The sequence below is a fragment of the Pinus tabuliformis genome, chromosome 8 (genome assembly GCF_031772625.1).
Source record: "Pinus tabuliformis cultivar Carrire ecotype Pingquan chromosome 8, CPIR1, whole genome shotgun sequence".
NCBI classification, from domain to species: domain Eukaryota; kingdom Viridiplantae; phylum Streptophyta; class Pinopsida; order Pinales; family Pinaceae; genus Pinus; species Pinus tabuliformis.
Genome location: NC_142294.1, coordinates 2,071,174,999 through 2,071,195,935, shown reverse-complemented (window position 1 = coordinate 2,071,195,935; position 20,937 = coordinate 2,071,174,999). Strand labels below are relative to the sequence as shown.

The 20,937-nt window shown below is 39.3% G+C and overlaps 1 protein-coding gene across 3 annotated transcripts in view; it reads left to right on the top strand.

Annotated features, from left to right (window-relative positions):
* The first annotated feature begins 2,928 nt into the window (after window positions 1-2,928).
* The window catches only part of LOC149244788 (thiamine phosphate phosphatase-like protein), a 34,737-nt gene continuing 16,728 nt past the window's right edge, over window positions 2,929-20,937 (top strand). For 2 of the 3 annotated variants that reach the window (XM_089375001.1, XM_089375002.1), the window contains exons 1-2: window positions 2,929-3,360; window positions 3,540-3,661. In XM_089375001.1, the coding sequence (XP_089231127.1) occupies window positions 2,941-3,360; window positions 3,540-3,661 (542 nt within the window). In that variant the 5' untranslated portion in view covers window positions 2,929-2,940. The remainder of the gene's footprint in view (window positions 3,361-3,539; window positions 3,662-20,937) is intronic. The other variant, XM_089375000.1, reaches the window with a different exon arrangement.

Genomic DNA, 20,937 nt, shown 5'->3' with positions numbered 1-20,937 from the left:
CAACAAAATGGGCTAGCAGATAATAACATCAGATAGCTTATGGAAAGAGGTGGTTTATCACAAATACATATACCCTCTTATAGTTATGGAATGGGTTCGTAGGTCGAACAGGGGTAGTACTGGTTCTTCCATCATATGGAAAGCTATTACTCATTCCATATCAGTCATAAAAAGAGGATTGGCATGGTGGATTGGATCTGGTGAGCATGTACACCTTGGAATTGATGCATGGTCGGGATATGGAAACGTGCACATATTACCACTGGCGCTCAGACAGTATCTTGAATTGGTCGGTATCACATAGCTCTCCCAAATTGCAGATGGGAGAAACACTACATGGCTCTCACAGGCTTGGTTATCAACACAGGACCTCATGTTACCGGAAATTTGGAGAAACGATTGGACCAGGTACATTGGGGCACTTGATGAGTCACTTGTCAGAATAACTGATCGAGAGGATGAAATCATTTGGGCTGCATCCCCTCGCGGTCGTTATACCCCCAGGGATGGATATACTTTCCTTATATCGGAACAGGAACCGGTGGAGGTTGTATGGTGGTGGTGACCCCTCTAGAAGCTTAAGGCACCACACAAATCTCAGTTGTTCATGTGGTGCATATTATCAAACAAAGCGCCTACTGATGATAACCTAAATCGTCAGGCTATACATGGACCATCACGATGCTGCCTTTGCAAGGAACAAGCTGAAGACATAGACCATCTCTTCCTTCATTGCCCAACGACAAAGCAGGTGTGGAATCAAATATATATCTCCCTCGACATCAATATTATATGGAATGGGGCACAACTCACCATTGCTTGGCAAACATGGTGGACCTCAGCAGTACAAGAAAAAAATCCGAAATCTCCCCCTACTTGTCTGCTGGGGTATATGGCTGGCCAGGAATCAGATCATATTCCAGGACTCCCTCATTCAGTGGACATCTATATGCAATAACATTGAAGCACTATATCATTTAGTACCCGAGGAACAAATATTGAAACCTACCCGTACTATTACACCTGAAGTTATTGATAGAACATTCCCATGGGCTTATTTTGATGGATCGGCCCAAGACACTAGTTGTGGGGGAGGAGCAATCCTATTCATATCAGAAAGACAGTTTTACAAGCTCAAAATGGGATTAGGGCAGGGCACAAATAATTATGCAGAACTAAACAGCCTCAGACACCTACTCATTTTTTCACTTGAGAAAAATTGCAACAGGATACAGATCTTTGGGGACTCAAATATTGTCATCAATTGGTTCAACTCTGCATCTCATTGTCACGTGCACACACTCAGGGGATTATTGGATGAGGTCATTACACTAAAATCACACTTTGATTTTATTGTTTGCTTGCACATATACAGGGAAAGGAACAAGATTTCTGACAACCTTTCCAAGGAAGTCGCGCAACAACCCAAGGGGCAGTGGATAATTCAAGAACACCAGGAACATGAAATATATCAGTTCTTCCATAGGCCATTCATCGAGCACGATGGGGGAGATGTACCGAATGATCTTCCATGATCATTTGATTGGTTTTATTTTTTGATAAATATTTTTGACTGTTATGATGTTATTATCATGTTTATATTATATGGTTTTTATGTAAATATTTATGGTCCTTTTTGAACTATGATGTGACACTGGATAGATGGCTTGGTCCATCTCTGATATTAGCATAATCTTTATGCAGATGATACAACATGTAATTTTCTTTTTTGATAATGGAAATTACGATTTTTTTCTTGGGAAAAAAATGACATATTTCTATGTTAAGTTTTTATTATACATTACTATTTAAAAAAATCAAATTTATATCAATATTAAATAAATAAATATCAAAGTGAGTGAAAGCTCGTTTCCACTAAAGTATCTTCAATGAAGGCACGAATAAAATAAAGAAAATAGGGATGGGACAAAACAACAAATGGATGCAAAAATAGAATATTTACCTCAATGCTTGTCCCACAAATAGCAAGGAGTTAAAGAATTTTGTTATGGAGAAGTTTTGTAAGCGTATGTGGAAAATAGTTGGGTAGAAAGAAGAAGTATTATGTTGAGGAATTCAACCCCACTTGCGATATCCAAAAAAAAGAGTACATTGGAGCTAGCATGCCGTGGAGAGCAAAGATTCTTATTGCTCAGTTAAGAACTAACTTGCATAAACTTTGGTGTGAAATGGGACAGTGGAAAAGACCTAAAGAAGCTTGGGAAGAACGAGTGTGTACTTTTGGTGCTTCTGGGGTAGTGGAATCAGAAAAATATTTCATTTTGGAATGTGATGCTTTCAAAGACATCAGGGAACAATATGTTAGCATTGGTCTCTTGGCATTGTCTTTTCAGTGAGAAGACTATTAGAAGAATGAGTCAACTCATCGTCAATTTAAATAAAAAATAATTAAAATACAAAAATTAAAAAACAAAAAAATTAATAATCTTATAGATTTTTTTTAGTCTCATAAACGTTAAAATATCATTTACTCATTCATTCCCATCTCCATATCCATTTTTATAGTTATATTCAAAATAATATACGTTATGTAATATAAAAAATTTCACCCTGTGATTTAAAAAAAATAACAATAACATATTCATTCCTTACCTACATATTCAAAAACATCAATATATTACATGCCTTTATGCAATTTAATTTAAAAAAAAAACCAACATAAGCACATCTAAATAACTCCAAATTGCAAAGAATAAAAATGACGCTACAAAAAAAAATTGTCCAAAACTTAGAGCGAAAACAGCTTTGAAGGTTACATCCCTATCCACCAGTTAATGATTTAAGTTTGCCCAGCCATAGTCACAAACTTAGAGCGAAAACAGCTTTGAAGGTTACATCCCTATCCACCAGTTAATGATTTAAGTTTGCCCAGCCATAGTCACGCTCGCTGCAGCCTGCACCTCCCAATAAAGGGAAAGTATGTCGCGTACACAAATCCTCCTACGATGGGCCCTCTCTCCAACAAAGTGGGAAGACTGCCCACGTGCCGTTGGATGCCGCTCCAAAGATTTCTACATAACACATGGATGGAAGGGGAACCGATCGTTTCTTCCCTCTTTTCATCGTGACCATGGCAATAGCACATGGACAGATGTCATATGCCTTAGGGCATATTCAAAATTTCTGGGCAGTATTAATATTCATTCCTCTATAACGCATTTGCAGAAAAAGTATTTGGATAGTCACTGCCGGTCGATTAGAGGCATGGACACTGTCATTATGTTTGACTTTGATCATACCCTGATCGACTGCAACAGTGATCCATGGGTGGTCAATCAGCTCGGGGCTACCCAATTGATGGATTCTTTAATGAGAGTGCTTCCATGGACTTCTCTAATGGTGAGCTTTCTGCCATAGTCCTTACTTTTATCTTGCATACAAATACACAAAAGAAGACATGCGGTGTTTTGGAAACCAATAAAACATCAAAATAATTCCATGAAGATGTTATCAGAAAAAATACAGTTATTTTTTAGTATAAAAAATTAATAATGTTTTGACACCCATGTGAATTCCAGGATAGAATGATGTTGGAGCTGCATCAGCAGGGAAAAACTGTGAGTGATATTGAGCAGAGTCTCAAGACCATCCCTGTTTGTCTAGAAATGATCAGAGCAATCAAATCAGCGCATTCCTTAGGGTGAGTTGAATTACATCTTTCATACATGCAATTCCCATTTTAGCTTTACTTTCATGAATTTATGCAATATTGATGCAGGAGCATCCAGTGACTAGGCAACAGCTGGAAGTGTTTTGTTTGCCTGCTGGACAGGGAAAGGGTAAATTTAATTTCTGTTAATTTTTATTTTAAATTTCAATGGTAGGTAGGGCTGGAACAGCCAAAACAAGCTGTCATTAAGATTAGTTAAATTAAGTTTGAAATAGTTAAGGAAATAAAATGAGTTAAGGAACCTGGAATACAGATCCAGAAAATACCTATATGTAACTGAAAAGCAAGTTGTCATTAAGATTAGTTAAATTAAGTTAGAAATAATTAGGGAAATAAAATGAGTTAAGGAACCTGGAATACAGTCCCAGAAAATACCCATATGTAACTGAAAAGCAAGTTGTCATTAAGATTAGTTAAATTAATTTAGAAATAGTTAAGGAAATAAAATGAGTTAGGGAATCTGGAATACAGTTCCAGAAAATAACCATATGTAACTGAAACAGAAATGGATTTATTCGTAATCATTTCTGGAACAGAGAGGAGAGGGTGAGGAAAGTGAGAGAAGAGAGAAGACAGTAGCCGTGTGTGCTGTGTGAAGCAAATACAAACATATGAATACATTAATAAAACTGAATAATTCATTTATATCTACTGCATTGCTTCTTTTCAAATTTCCAGATTTCTGAGTTCGTTCCAGATAGAGGACAACACACAAAGCAAAAGCATATTCACTGTAATTTCCAACCAAATCAGAAGCGAGCCTTTTCGCCATCAAAAGAACAACATTCCAGTGACATACACAGTCCAGGTACATAAAATAAACAAATTTCATTTCAAAATTTTACAGAACTTCAAATTGTTTTTCAGAGTCATTGTATTCAAACTACAAGCAGAATAAATTACAACAGAACCCTCTCAGGGTTTGTAAAAATATTTATACAATTCAACAGAGCAACCGAGGCTTTCCAAACAACGAATGGAGGACACAACCATAAAACCCATCTCGGGTTAACTACAGTGAGCCAAAAGAGAAATAACAGAACTCAATAAGGGCCAACAACCACAAGTAGAATACATTGGTCAAACTCTACTAGGGGTTTTAAAACTCAAACACCTAATACGAAACTGAACAAGGGTTCCATTCATTTTTCAGAAAACGGAAAAGGGAAAGACCCTACCCTGTCATAAGAAGCCGAGACTGGGAGACAACTAAGCGAAGCCTCCATTCGTGCCTGCCACAAATATCAATCAGAACAGGATCACTTAAAAGTTGCAGGGAAATACAAAGATACAACACAGCAAAAGAAAAGCAAGTTTGCAAAGAGCAAATACTTGAATGAGAACTCCGCCAGAGCCACAACGAACCAGAATGAGAAGAACCCATATGCTCACAAGGAGCCAGAGGGTTAGAAAAATCTACAAAGTAAGCGGAAATTGAAATTGAAACAACAAATTACCTTGGAAAAGAATGGGAGCATTCCTGGAGCAAAGCTATAAGACCCTGAAGAATTAGTCAAGGCAAACAGTTATTGAATAGTTACCAAAGCACAGAGAAAGGAAAATCAACTATAGGCCTACTTAACCGGCAAACGAACCGGAGAATAAACCTCACTGCAAGAATGCCTGAGAATAGAGCAAAGTACCAGTAAAGAGTATATAACAGACAGCAAAGCCAAGCGAACAACAAAGATAATAGGCAAGTGAAGCCTCACACCACAGCACCATAGACGAGCCGAGCATGCTCGACAAAACCATAGCATAGAATACGAACAGGGCAGGTTCCAACATAACCACGGAACAGGAAATGAGCCACGCATGTAGCCTCTCTCCTCCATCGCGGCTGCATCACAACGAACCACAGTAAAACCCTAAACCCCAATTTCCATTGGATACAAACTTGAAGCACGCGCCCAGAACCCAGGTTAAATGGGGTTAGGTTAAGTTAGAACCCACACTGGGTTAAGCCACGCGTGTCCCCACCAATTTTTGGTATCAGAGCATAGTCCTATTCTTCAGTGAAAATGGAGGTAGGAAGGAGAGGTCGAGGTAGAAGAAGAGCAGCAGATGATGAGCTACAAGAAGAAATTAGAACCTTGTCAGCACGATTAGCAGCAGTAGAAGCAGGAAGACGAAGAGATCCTGAGGGTGGTGACGACAGTGAAGAAGAGAATGTGACTACAACAGATGAATCAGATGAATATGGACCAAAACTCAAAGTGTTAAAATCAGTCATGATGGTTAGCAGCAAGCCTAAGCCCGAACTTCCTAATTACGATGGGAGTCTGTCTGCTGAAGCATTATTAGATTGGATAAGTGCGATGGACAAATATTTTGAATATGAGGAGATTAGTAAGGATAAAAGGATCAAGTTTGTTGTTACTAGATTGAAAGGACATGCAGCACTATGGTGGGACAGTGTGCAAACAGAGAGGAGAAGATTGAACAAGCCTTTGATTAAGAAATGGGACAAAATGATCGCGAAAATGAAGAATAAGTTTTTACCTAAAGATTATCAAATTACTCTTTATAGACAGGTCCAGAATCTAAGGCAAAGAACAATGACTGTGAGGGAGTATACAGAGGAATTTTATAAAGTAAATCTGAGAGCTGGATATGTGGAAGATACTCCTGAGAAAACAACAAGATTCGTGAATGGTTTGAGGATGGAAATTTTAGATGAGATTGGTATTCTATCTCCTAGAACTGTGGAGGAAGCATATCAAAATGCTTTGAAAGCAGAAGAGAAAATTACCAGAAAACAAAATGCAAGAAGGGGATGTGGTTCCAATAGAGGAAGAGGATAGTCTTTCGGTAGAGGAAGAACTACCAATAGTCATGAAGAGGGCAGTAGCTCGAAGACCTCAGGATAGTTGGAAAGAGAAGGTAACACGAGAGGGGGAAGGCCATACCAGCGTGGTAGAGGTAATGGCAGAGGTAGAGGTAATGCCTACCAGTGTTACAAGTGTCACAGATGGGGGCACAGATCCTTTGAATGTCCTGAAGGTGAACAGACTGGACAACGGGGAGCATATGTTGCTCAACCAGAAGAAGGAGAAGCACCGCCATAAGAGGTGGAAAATGTGGTTGAGACAGGTGAAGCCTTGGTACTGAACAAGGTCTTGTTGAAACCAGCTAAGGAGGAAGCTGATTCAACACAGAGGAAAGCATTATTCCGAACTGTGTGCAAGTCCCATGGAAAATGCTGTAAGCTGATTATAGATAGCGGAAGCACTGATAACTTAGCAGCTACAGAAATGGTGGAGAAATTGGGGTTAAAAAGGTTGAAGCACCCAACACCATATAAAGTGTCCTGGTTGCAGAAAGGACACCAGCTGTTGGTTGAAGAGCAGTGTGAAGTAGAATTTCATATTGGCAGGTACAAAGACAAAGTAATTTGCGATATCATGCCTATGGATGTGTGCCATATCCTATTGGGTAGGCCTTGGGAATATGATCGGAAAAGAACTGTTATAAATTTGTGAAAGATGAAGTAAAACATACATTAGTTCCTCTGAAGGAAGAAAATGCAGTAGAGACTAGTGGAGTGAAGACACTACTGATGGGAGGAAAAGAGTTCCTACAGCAGATTGAAGACAGTGATATAAGCTATGTAGTGGTGCAAAGGGCGAAGACAGTAGTATTACATACGAAGATTGCTGATTTACCTGTAGAGATACAAGACATGTTGCAAGAATTTAATGACATTGTGGTAGATGATCTACCAGACAAACTGCCACCAAAACAGAGCATCAGTCACCATATCGATTTTATTCCAGGGGCTAGTTTGCTGAATAAAGCTGCTTACAGAATGAGTCCTAAGGACAATGAAGAAATTAGAAAGCAAGTACAGGAATTGTTGGATAAGGGATTAATTCGGGAAAGTCTAAGCCCATGTGTTGTTCCAACTGTTCTGGCTCCTAAGAAAGGAGGAGAATGGCGAATGTGTACAGATTCTCGGGCTATAAATAAAATCACTATCCGGTACAAGTTTCCTTTACCTAGGATGGACGATATGATGGATTGCCTGAGTGGGGCAGCATACTTCTCAAAAATAGATTTAAAAAGTGGCTACCATCAAATTAGAATACGAGAAGGAGATGAATGGAAAACAACTTTCAAAACTAACGAAGGCCTGTATGAATGGCTGGTTATGCCATTTGGTTTAAGCAATGCTCCTAGTATGTTCATGCGTCTGATGAACGAGGTGTTGAAGGAATTTATTGGCAAGTTCGTGATTGTGTATCTAGATGATATACTAATTTTCAGCAAGACTAAGGAGGAACATCTGCGACATGTCAGGTATGTGATGGAAAGATTACAACAAAACAAGTTGCTGATAAATCTTAAGAAATGTACTTTTTTCAAAAGAGAGTTGATATACTTAGGATTTGTAATTTCTGAAAATGAATTGAAAATGGATTTGGAGAAGGTTGCAGCCATAGTTAGCTGGCCATCTCCTAAAAATTTGTTTGAAGTCAGGAGTTTTCATGGATTAGCAAGTTTTTACAGGAAATTTATTAAAAACTTTAGTGGAATTTGCTCACCTATGGTGGAAACTTTGAAGAAGGCCAATCAGCCTTTCTGTTGGACAGAAGCGACAGAGAATAGTTTTCAATTGTTGAAAAGGAAGATTACAGAAAAACCAGTCTTAAGGCTACCAGATTTCAGTAAACTTTTTCAAGTTCGATGTGATGCTAGTGGAGTAGCCATCGGAGCAGTACTCAGCCAGGAGGATAAACTGGTAGCTTATTTCAGTGAGAAATTGAATGAAAGAAAACAGAAATATACATCTTATGATAAGGAATTTTATGCAGTCATCCAAGCTTTAAAGCATTGGAGACATTATTTGTTGGCCAAGGAGTTTGTTTTGTTTTCAGACAATTTAGCGTTGCAGTATATTATGCAACAACACAAATTGAATCATAAGCATGCGAAATGGGTGGAGTACTTGCAAAGTTTTACATTTGTTTTAAAACATGTTAAAGGATGAGCCAACAAAGTGGCAGATGCGTTGAGCAGAAGGAGTTTAATAATGCAAGAAAGCACAATACAAGTACTTGGGTTTGAGCATCTGAAAGACTTGTACGAGACAGATACAGATTTCAAGGAAGCTTTTGTAGCTTGCCAGAATCCACAGTTGAGAGATATATCCTTGGCTGGACTAAAATATACAGGAGGGGTCACTGATCAAGGGAGGACAGTGGTGTGTTCTGAAAAGTTCAATGAGGGAGAACTTAATCCAGGAAAAACACAGTGGAGGCATGGCTGGACACTTTGGCATAAATAAGACTCTAGATCAATTGAGTCACTTTTATTATTGGCCAAAAATGAAAAGGGATGTATAGAGGTTTGTAAGCAGGTGTAAAATGTGTCAACATGCTCAAGGAAGTAGTCAAAACACAAGGTTGTATACACCTTTTCCCATTCCTAGCAGACCATGGGACTCTGTCAGCTTGGATTTTGTCTTAGGTTTGCCAAGAACTCAGAAAGGATTCGATTCCATCATGGTGGTGGTGGATCGTTTCACAAAAATGGCACATTTAATTCCATATAGGAAAACAAGTGATGCCACTCACGTAGCACACTTCTTCTCCTCTGAAATAGTTCGATTACATGGTTTGCCGAGATCGATTATCTCAGACAGAGACGTGAAGTTTACAGGACATTTCTGGCGAACCCTGTGGAAAAAGTTGGATACCAAATTAAACTTCAGTTCAGCTTATCACCCGCAGACGGATGGACAAACAGAAGTTGTGAACAGAAGTCTGGGAAATTTACTAAGAAGTTTAGTTGGTGAAAATTCTCGACAATGGGATCGCGTGCTTGCTCAAGTGGAATTTGCTTACAATGATTCACCCAACAGAAGCACGGGCAAAAGCCCTTACCAAATCTTATATGGAATGCATCCAAGGGGCATCCATGAGCTATGGGATTTGGGACAATTGGAACGCAGGAGTGCTAATGGTGAAGATTTTGCAACAACAATCAACGATCTGCATGAACAGATCAAACTGAAATTACAGGACAACAGCCAAAGGTATAAATAGAAAGCAGATTTAAAGCGACGGGAAGTACAATATGAAGTAGGAGATCTGGTTTTGGCACATTTACGCAAAGAAAGATTTCCTAGGGGCACCTATAATAAATTGAAAATGAGGAAAATTGGCCCTTGCAGAATCCTTCGGAAGTTTTCTGCAAATTCTTACGAATTGTAGTTACCTCCGGATATAGGAATCTCACCTATATTTAATGTCGCCAATTTATATCCTTATGTTGCTTCGAATGACAGTGACAGTTCGGAGAGACGAACATGGACTACCCAGGAAGAGGAGGAAAAATGGATTCGACAGATGCCCCTAGCAAAGCCTTTAGAGATGGAAATGATATTGCATACACGGGTGACCGGGAAGACGCAAAAGAAAGAATATTTGCAGTATCTAGTCAAATGGAAGGACCGTCCTATTGAGGACAGTTCCTGGTTGGATGCTACTCAGATCCAGCAAGCCAGGTACTCTATTGAGGAACTCATGGACAGGAGCCATGAAACAAAATTTCCCGGGGAGCCTGATGCAGGAGCATCCAGTGACTAGGCAACAACTGGAAGTGTTTTGTTTCCCTGCTAGACAGGGAAAGGGTAAATTTAATTTCTGTTAATTTTTATTTTAAATTTCAATGGTAGGTAGGGCTGGAACAGCCAAAGCAAGTTGTCATTAAGATTAGTTAAATTAAGTTAGAAATAGTTAAGGAAATAAAATGAGTTAGGGAACCTAGAATACAGTTCCAGAAAATAACCATATGTAACTGAAAAGCAAGTTGTCATTAAGATTAGTTAAATTAAGTTAGAAATAGTTAAGGAAATAAAATGAGTTAGGGAACCTGGAATATAGTTCCAGAAAATAACCATATGTAACTGAAACAGAAATGGATTTATTCGTAATCATTTCTAGAACAGAGAGGAGAGGGTGAGGAAAGTGAGAGAAGAGGAGAGAAGACAATAGGCGTGTGTGCTGTGTGAAGCAAATACAAACATCTGAATACATTAATAAAACTGAATAATTCATTTATATCTACTGCATTGCTTCTTTTCAAATTTCCAAATTTCTGAGTTCGTTCCAGACAGAGGACAACACACAAAGTAGAAGCATATTGACTGTAATTTCCAACCAAATCAGAAGCGAGCCTTTTCGCCATCAAAAGAACAACATTCCAGTGACATACACAATCCAGGTACATAAAATAAACAAATTTCATTTCAAAATTTTATAGAACTTCGAATTGTTTTCCAGAGTCATTGTATTCAAACTACAAGCAGAATAAATTACAACAGAACCCTCTCAGGGTTTGTAAAAATATTTATACAATTCGACAGAGCCACCAAGGCTTTCCAAACAGTGAACGGAGGACACAACCACAAAACCCATCTCGGGTTAACTACAGTGAGCCGAAAGAGAAATAACAGAACTCGATAAGGGCCAACAACCACAAGTAGAATACATTGGCCAAACCCTACTAGGGGTTTTAAAACTCAAACACTTAATACGAAACTGAACAAGGGTTCCATTCATTTCTCCAGAAAACGGAAAAGGGAAAGACCCTACCCTGTCATAAGAAGCCGAGACTGGGAGACAATTGAGCGAAGCCTCCATTCGCACCTGCCACAAATAGCAATCAGAACAGGATCACTTAAAAGTTGTAGAGAAATACAAAGATACAACACAGCAGAAGGAAAGCAAGTTTGCAAAGAGAAAATACCTGAAGGAGAACTCCGCCAGAGCCACAACGAACTAGAATGAGAAGAACCCATTTGCTCACAAGGAGCCAGAGGGTTAGAAAAATCTACAAAGTAAGCGGAAATTGAAATTGAAACAACAAATTACCTTGGAAAAGAATGGGAGCATTCCTGGAGCAGAGCTATAAGACCCTAAAGAATTAGTCAAGGCAAACAGTTACTGAATAGTTACCAGAGCACAGAGAAAGGAAAATCAACTACAGGCCTACTTAACCGGCAAATGAACCGGAGAATAAACCTCACAACAAGAACGCTTGAGAACAGAGCAAAGTACCAGTAAAGAGTATATAATAGACAACAAATCTGAGCGAATAGGAAATATAATAAGCAAGTGAAGCCTCACACCACAGCACCACAGACGAGCCGAGCACGCTTGACAGAACCATAGCATAGAATATGAACAGGGCATGTTCCAACAAAACCACGGAAAAGGAAATGAGCCACGCATGTAGCCTCTCTCCTCCATCGCGGCCACATCACAACGAACCACAGTAAAACCCTAAACCCCAATTTCCAGTGGATACAACCTTGAAGCACGCGCCCAGAACCCAGGTTAAACAGGGTTAGGTTAATTTAGAACCCACACCGGGTTAAGTCACGTGTTTCCCCACCAAATATGAAGGAAATATTGATCCAAACCATTGTCTCTTTCGGATCGAATTCGCAGTTTACTATAGTCACACATAGTCCACATGTTGGAAATGGTAATGTGCACCTTGCTATCAAACGAGTGGTAGTAACCTTTCGAGCAGGGGCAAGTCCTCGGTTTGATTCCTGGCATGCCCAAATTTCAGCAGGAATGCCAATGAAGTGTCTAACTTTATTGATGGTGCGTATATGATTAGGGTCTCCCTTCTCTTCAGGGCACATAGAGGTGAACCAGTAAGTTTTCACTGCACACCCCATACTCTTCACCCCACACACATTTTTGGGAGTGGTGATTTGAATAGTTCATTAAGCTATTATGACCTTTACAAGCAAACTCGTGAATGGTGAATTATGAGCAGGTGAGTTGCGGTGAATAAAGTGACATCACAAGTCTCTTAAACCATGGTGTGAATGTGGGTGCCTAACAAGCATGAAGTTACATTGGAGGCCGAGCTTCACCAGCTCAAAATCAAAGCCAAAATCAATCCAATTCTCTAACACCGCATTGGGTTTTGGTGTTTTTATTGTGTTTAGAAGTACCTAGTCTTAAATTTGTCTAGTTTAACCGATTTTCATGAATTTCTAATTTATTAGTGTATAAGACTTTTAGCTTATGTATTTTGAGTGAACATTTCACTCAAAATGAAAGTAGTTTGTCCTAGCTACTAGCTAGCAAATGCCACCACAACTGGAAAAAAACCAGTGTTCCACCAAGGTTCCGGGACGAGGGGGCGAGGGAGCGGCCTATGCAAAAGCTCCCTACCATTTTTTAGGAAACGTGGGGGAGCGTCAGGGTCTTAAAAACTTATAAATATAAAATATAATTTATTAATTGAGTCCACTATGACAATTTGCCAATATGGTTTGAATTGAAAAGCTGCAAAGCATAGCGTAGGCCTGTTCATGGTTAGATATGCATTAAACTGTTCATGGCTGTTCATGGTGAGATATGTATTAGACGCTGTTCATATATCAAACGCTGTTCAGATATTAAACGATGTTCATGAGGCTATTCATGGTGTGATATGTATACAAACGATGTTCATATATTAGACGCTATTCACATGTCAAATGTTGTTCATGTCATATGAATATGGAACCACGTTAATGCAATATGGAGTCCATACATGGCATATACGCTGGAAATATATACATTGAATATATATGTTGGGCATTCATATAATACACCACGTAGTCATACACAGTCATGAGGATCCACGCTGCTGATGAGGATGAGCCACGCAATAGATCCATTGACATGATACAGCTGCAGGCATAGATGGCAGCCACGCAGATCCGTTGTCATATAGCCGCAGTAAGGAAAGAAATTTAAAACACAGTCATGAAGGGAAATTACACGCAGATCAAGGAAACTTCTACGTAGTCTAAGAGACATGTAACTTACAGCCAAAAGAAGAACTGTTCACGCTGAAAAATGACAGGTGTGGCAGCCGCAGTCAAAGTTATAAACTCAGGTACAAGGTCCCACATTAATGGCACGTAGCTATAGATGACAGCGTGGTAAATCCAAGGCTGTCTATAACAGTCTTGACATCTGATCTCGGTGGTTCTTCTGTAGCACTTTAAGCATGTTGGACAGCACAATATAATAGTGATTAGAAGATGAAAATCTCGGATGAAGGGACTATGTTATACACAGCAGTCCTGGGATATCTCGGTAAAATCTCAGTGCCAGTACAAACATCTTGTACAGCAAGGAAACGCCCCCTCAAGGAACGGAAACGCCCCCTTGGCACGTCCCCCTGAGTTTCCTCATTTTTGGGAGCGTGGGGAAATGTCCCCTTCTAGTCCCCAAGTCCCCGGAGCGCGGGGGAGCGAGGAAACTAGACCCCTAGGGGGGGGGGGGGCGAGTCCCTGTGGAACACTGAAAAAAACTAACTACTAGAAATAACCAACTATTCATTAACGTGAGTAAATATTTTGTGTCATGTACTTTATAATGCTGGTAGAAATGAATAATAACATAAAACTAAGCAGCTTTATCTCAAATATCCCTGGTTGTCTGTCTGAAGACATATAATTCATATCCTTCAATATATATCTCTACTGTGTTTTTATGTCCAATCCTTTGAAATAGCTCACCTTGAAAAGAACATCTTTCTAAACATAATTGTTATTGTTATCTGCTCGTCTAAAACATATCTATGATAATAGCTTTTCAAAACCATACCCATTTTTTATGATCCCACTAAGAATGAAGGCTATGCTCGTGTCAAACCTTCTTGCAAAAGATTTCAACCTTATGGTTAATGTCAGGCCAGGCAGTAACTCTCCAAAGGCAGTAAAACTAATTCGTCTATTATTCCATAGGTAGGTTATTGTTATATACATTAGGAGTGATTGTTCTGTTCATCTCTCGATGACTGTTCACATTCCTAATTTATTTATTTACAAATTCCCCCAATCATGAAGATTAGGTGTCAACATTCCCCCCTTAATCTGAAGGGATGTTGGTGAGTCCAAGCATCATTCTAAATCGTTCAAGCTTTTCCTTTCCAAGTGCTTTGGTGAAGATGTCTGCAATTTGCTCATTTGTGGAACAATGATGGAGATGGATTGTTTTGGCCTCAACATGATGTCGAATCAGATGATATTTAGTATTGATATGCTTTGTTCGATCATGGAACTTTGGGTTCTTGGCCAACTTTATTGCAGAGGTGTTATCAATCATGAGTGGAGTTGATTGTACTTGTTTTACCTGCAAATCTTCAAGAATTTTCCTGAGCCACACAATTTCTTTCGTTGCTTCAGCTGCTGTCACGTATTATGCTTCTGTTGTGGAATCTGCTGGAACTGATTGTTTGCGTGATCTCCAAGAGACAGCTCCTGATCCAAGACTCATAGCATATCCTGAAGTAGATACCCCAGTTTCTTTGTCTTCATCGAAGTCTGAATCAGAGTATCCAATCAAGCTGAAGTCGTCCACCTGTGTATACTTGATTCCAAGGTCTTGAGTTCCCTTCAAGTACCTTAGAACTCTTTTTGCAGCAGACCAGTGTCCCTCACAAGGCTTTTGCATGAACCTGGAGAGGATTCCAACAGTAAATGAAATGTCTGGTCTGGTAGTAGCGAGGTAGATGAGACTTCCTACACGCTGTCTATACTTTGTTGCATCCTCAAATTCCTTTCCTTCAATAGATGTGAGCTTTAAGTTTTGTTCCATTGGAGTAGAAAGAGGATTGCACTCTATCATGCCAAATCTGTTTAACAAATCTCCAATGTATTTCTTTTGAGAAAGAAATATGGATTTTGGATGTTGGGTTACTTCAATGCCAAGATAGTAATGAACATAGCCCAAATCAGTCATTTCAAAACCTTTCCCCAATTCCTTCTTTATGGATGCAATGTAGCTTTCATTGTTCCCTGTCATTAAAAGATCATCTACATATACCACAAGATACACAACTGTTTTGCCAACTTTCTTGACAAATAAAGTTGCATCATCAAGATCAAAATGATTGAAGTTGAGTTTCAGAAGATGCTCAGTTAGTTTTTCATACCAGGCTCGCGGTGCTTGTTTGAGGCCATACAAGGACTTCACAAGTTTGCATATTTTATGTTCATGTCCTTTCACAGCAAATCCTTCAGGCTGGGAAATAAAAACATTCTCTTTTAGATCTCCATTCAAGAATGCAGTTTTTACATCCATTTGATGGATTTTCCAACCGTTCTGAGCTGCTAGTGCAAAGAGTGTCCGGATGGTGGCCCATTTTGCTGTGGGGGCAAAAGTTTCCTCATAATCGACCCCTTCCTTCTGTGCAAAACCTTTTGCCACAAGCCTAGCTTTGTGCTTGTCAAGTGAGCCATCAGCTTTGTACTTGTTCTTGTAGACCCACTTGCAACCAATTGGTTTGGTTCCAAATGGAGGATCAACCAGCTTCCAAGTGCCATTCTTTATGAGGGCATCATACTCCTTTTGCATCGCTTCTTTCCATTCATCATGAGAAGCAGCTTCTTTGAAGGAAGTTGGTTCAAAATCTGTAGACAAGTTCAATTCACAATCATAAGTAACATCCATATCAACAGGTGAATTAGAGTCATCTACATCACCTCCATTTTGTCGGTTTGAATTTCTGGTTCCTGTTTTTCCAATTTCATCAGGATGAACACTTTCAAGTGTCTTTGTCAGCCACTTTGGGGGACCTTTCTGAGATGGTCCAGGCTGCTGTGTTGATTGAGTTGGGACTGAATCAAGATTGAGTCTCCCAATTCTATCAATTACATCACTTAAAGCATCATCCGTTGTTGGAGTTTCATGCAGAGGAGATTGTTCTTCAAAAGAAGATTCCACATGTTGATCTAGTATAGGAATCCCCCCTTCAAGATGTGGAATCTGATTATCAAATTCTTGAAATGATTTCGTTTTTGCGAATCTATCCAAGCGATCAAGTTGCCGCTCAACAACATTGTCAGATTTGGATGATTCAAGAAAAATTACATCTCTAGATACGAGAAACTTTTTATTTACTTCATCATAGAGGCGGTATGCTTTGGAGGTGTTTGAATACCCCAGGAAGATACACTTACGACTTCTAGCACCAAGTTTGTTTCTATGTACCTTTGGTATCAAAGCATAACAGGTGGAACCAAAGATCCTGAGATGTTTTACCGAAGGAACATGTCCATACTACAATTCATAAGGAGTCTTGTTTCTTATAGCATTAGATGGACATCTATTCTTTATATATGCAACACATAGAACAGCATCAGCCCAAAACATTATCTTTACATTTTTGAAGAAAAGCATGGATCGTACCATATTCAAGATTGTTCTATTCATTCTTTCAGCTACACCATTCTGTTGGGGATTATAAGGCACAGTTGTTTGATGTTTGATCCCATGTTGGCGAAGATAGTTTTCAAATTCATTTGATGTATATTCTTTTCCATTATCAGTGCGAATAGACCCAATATGAGATTGTGCATCATTTTCAATCCATTTATGAAAATCTTGAATGTTTGAAAGGCATCAAATTTGTTCTTCAATAAATAAACCCAACACATTCTGGTGTAATCATCAATAAATGTCATGATATATTTATTTCCATTTGCAGAAGGAACAGGCATTGGACCACATAAATCTGAATGAATGAGTTCAAGCTTCCTATGTGCTCTTGAATGTGAATCATGAAAAGACTGTTTGCTATGCTTTCCCAGAATGCAAGCATCACATTGCTTATGTTTCCTAGGAATTGTAGGCAAACCAGCAACACCATTTTTCTTCAATGAGCAGAGACTGTCATAGTTTAAATGTCTAAATCTAGCATGCCATAATAAACTTGATGGAAGCGTACCTTCTTCATGATGAGAAATATATGAGAAATGTTGTGCATGAGCAGAGGTTCCTTGCAGTTTGAGAAGTCTTTCTTCTTCTATTCCCCTCATGACAAGTGAGTGGTCAGATGCTTTTCTTACCTCAAGCTTGCCATCAAACATATGAATGGAGTGACCTTGCTGGCGGATGTGGACCAAGGACAGCAAGTTTCTCTTGAGCTGTGGGAGATATAGAACATGATCCAGAAGAAAGTCTGGAAGACCAGGCAGTTTAAGCCTGATTGTGCCAAGCCCTGATGGCTTGATTTTTGACTGATCTGCAAAGTATATTGCTCCATCAACATTGTCAGTGAAATCTTCAAAAAAATCTTTTCTATGAGTCATATGACAGGTTGCTCCTGAATCAAGCAACCAATCATTTTTCGAAGAAGCAAGTGAAGTATTAAACAAATCTTCATTTACTCCAATGTTACATTGTGCCTCAGTATAGTGAGCGGATTCAGGTGCTTTACCTTTGTCTGTATCATCAGTTTTACCTTTCTGTTGGTTTCTTTTCTGCTCAATTTTGTCCCATGGTAGCTTGCATGTAGAGGCATCATGTGATCCATTTCTTTTGCAGCGAATGCAGTGTAAGTTTGCCTTTTCTCCTTGAGAATGTCTGCCCCCCCTGCCTCTGAAGTATCTTCCTCTTCCTCTTCGTCCACCTCTTCCTCTTGTAGAATCTTGAGCAGGATGCTTTTCTTTATGGGCAAGGCACACAGTCTCTTCAGAAGATTCAGGGGCTGTCTTCTTTCCAAAGGCTTTCTCTCTTTCAGCAAACTTTTTCACAAGAGAGTCAAAGGTTATATCTTTAAGATTTCCATTTGCTTGTAAAGACTCAAGATAATTGGAGTAGGTAGGATAGAGTGCCTTGAGAAAAGCAATAAGAGGGATATCCAGCTCAACCTTAGTGGATTTGATATCATGCATTATAGACTTTACTTCAGATGCAAGAGCAAGAGGATCATTATTTTTCAGTTCTAGAGTGAAGAGTTTAATCATGAGCTAAACAATTTCAAGTGCAAAATGTGAGTCATAGAGTTCTTTCAGCTTTTGTAAAGCTTCAAAGGCAGTTGAATATGATGAAATATGGCGACTCACCTCTTCATTTACAGATGCTGCGATTAATGCATAGGCTTTGTTGTTCTTGTTTTCCCAAATGACGAGCTCTTTGTCTAATGTAGGCTGCACTGGGTCATTGTCTCCTTCTCCGACACACACTCCTTTCCACAACTCATTGAAGATGAGGGTGTGTTTTATCATCCAGGACCATTCAGGATAGTTCTCCTTGCCAGTGAGAACTATTCCTACCATAGAGATGATTGAATGCATTCTGTAAAAAATACTTCTGCTGATATACAGTGAAATTGCACTCAAAAAGGCATTCTCAAAGGATTTCAAATCTCTTCCTTACGCTACAACTTTATGCACTATATTTTGTTCAAATCCCTCAAATGTTAGATAAAAGCATCTAGCATACCATGTCAGGTTCGCATACCAAAAATAAACAAATCTCCAATATTTTGTATTGAATTAACATAACAAATCAGCGCAAATTCAAATTTAGATTCAACCACTGTCAGTTAAAACATCGATCTTCCATGTTGGAGATGCTTAACTTATTTATCTTACAGCTCTGCGACAAAGTGTTCAGTTAGATTCTATAAAGAAAATATTTTTCTCAGAAAGATTATAGTGTTGACCACATGTACAGCCATATACCAAGTTGAGATAGCTCTACTTGATATTGTTGTCGAAACCTTCGTTGCAGCCTGTCACTGAAATTTTCTCATATCCAAAATCTACAAGGTTTGCAGCAAACTCCGTCGACGTAGACCCGAATCTACTAGTGTCACAGCAATCCAATTATCAGTGCGAGCAATCCATGTCAGGTTCTAGATGCTACGCTTCAGGTTCCAGATGCTACGCTTCAGTTCGCATACGCTTCAGGTTCCAGATGCTACGCTTCAGGTCGCATACGCTTCAGGTTCCAGATGCTGATTGAAATGATATACCATACGATACCATAGCACAAAGCAGTGAGATATCATACGATACCATACGATACCATCGCCTTCTTCCTCATCCGCTTCAAATCTTCAAGCAGCTGCAACTCGTTACATAAATCACGATTCACCACCGTTTTTGTCGGCAATATTCCATGGCCTTCATACAGGGAATGGATAGCAGAGGAGTATTGGAAATGACAATCTTCCACAATCACGCTCTTCTCAATTTAAAATCCTCATTCAAAGTGGCGAAGTAAAAATGTTTGCCACAGCAGTGAGGTATTTTGCAAAGAAACCGAAGCCGAAGATGAAGCCGGCTGATACAAGACTCCCGCCCGAGCAAGCCATAACGATCAGCACTGCTGTTTTCGATGTGATCAAAGCTCACGGCCCTCTTACCGTTACAGGCACCTGGGATCGTTTGAAGGAAGCAGGAATAAAGGGATTGGACAACAAAACGCACTTGAAGATACTGTTACGATGGATGAAAGAGAGATAGAGAGTGAAACTGATCTGCAATCACGTGGGACACAATAAACAATTTCTGTATGTGACAGGGAATGGAATATGGAGCAGAGCACAGTGGAAAATTATTTCAGGACAGAGGCAGAGCAGCGCTCAGTGGACAGAATGACAGAGGCAAAAATGAAGGGAGTTACAACTATTTTTAGAACTGGCTCTGATACCATGTCAGGCCAGGCAGTAACTCTCCAAAGGCAATAAAACTAATTCGTCTATTATTCCATAGGTAGCTTATTGTTATATACATTAGGAGTGATTTTTCAGTTCATCTCCCGATGACTGTTCACATTCCTAATTTATTTATTTACAAATTCCCCCAATCATGAAGATTAGGTGTCAACAATTAAAAGACAAATACTTGAACCTCTATGTGAAAGGATTGAACTCTCGATTTTTTCCTCTGGATACAAAAGCTTTTGTTCTCAGTTGATTTCACAGATCCTCTTTAAATAATTTCTCAAAAAGACATGACATAAGTCTCGAAGACATTGATCCCTCTTGGTATTTTGTCCTTGTAATGTGCCTTGTAATAAATTTGGCATACATGCCTTTTGGGAAATTGAATCTCATTTCTTGCAACCAACATGCAGCAGGAGCATCCACTGCAGCTTGAAAACAACACCAGCAGAGGGAGAAGGGATGAAATAGAGATGATTCGTATTGGAAAATTAAGAAGTATCAGAAGCCACGAAAGTGTGGTTAGTGCCCAGGCATGCCCCAATGAATGAAGTTATGGACTCTGTCAACCCCACGAATCAACACCAAAGTGTACTGAGTGGACAGCTTGAAGGCATGCCAAGAAGACAGACAATTTAAGTGGTTATTTAAATAAAGCATTGGACATGTGCATGAAGGTGCAGTTGTAACTGAACAAGGCTGAGTGGATTGTTGCAGCTGTTATGCTCGAAGACGAATAGATATGAGGTGCAGAATAAATTAGAACA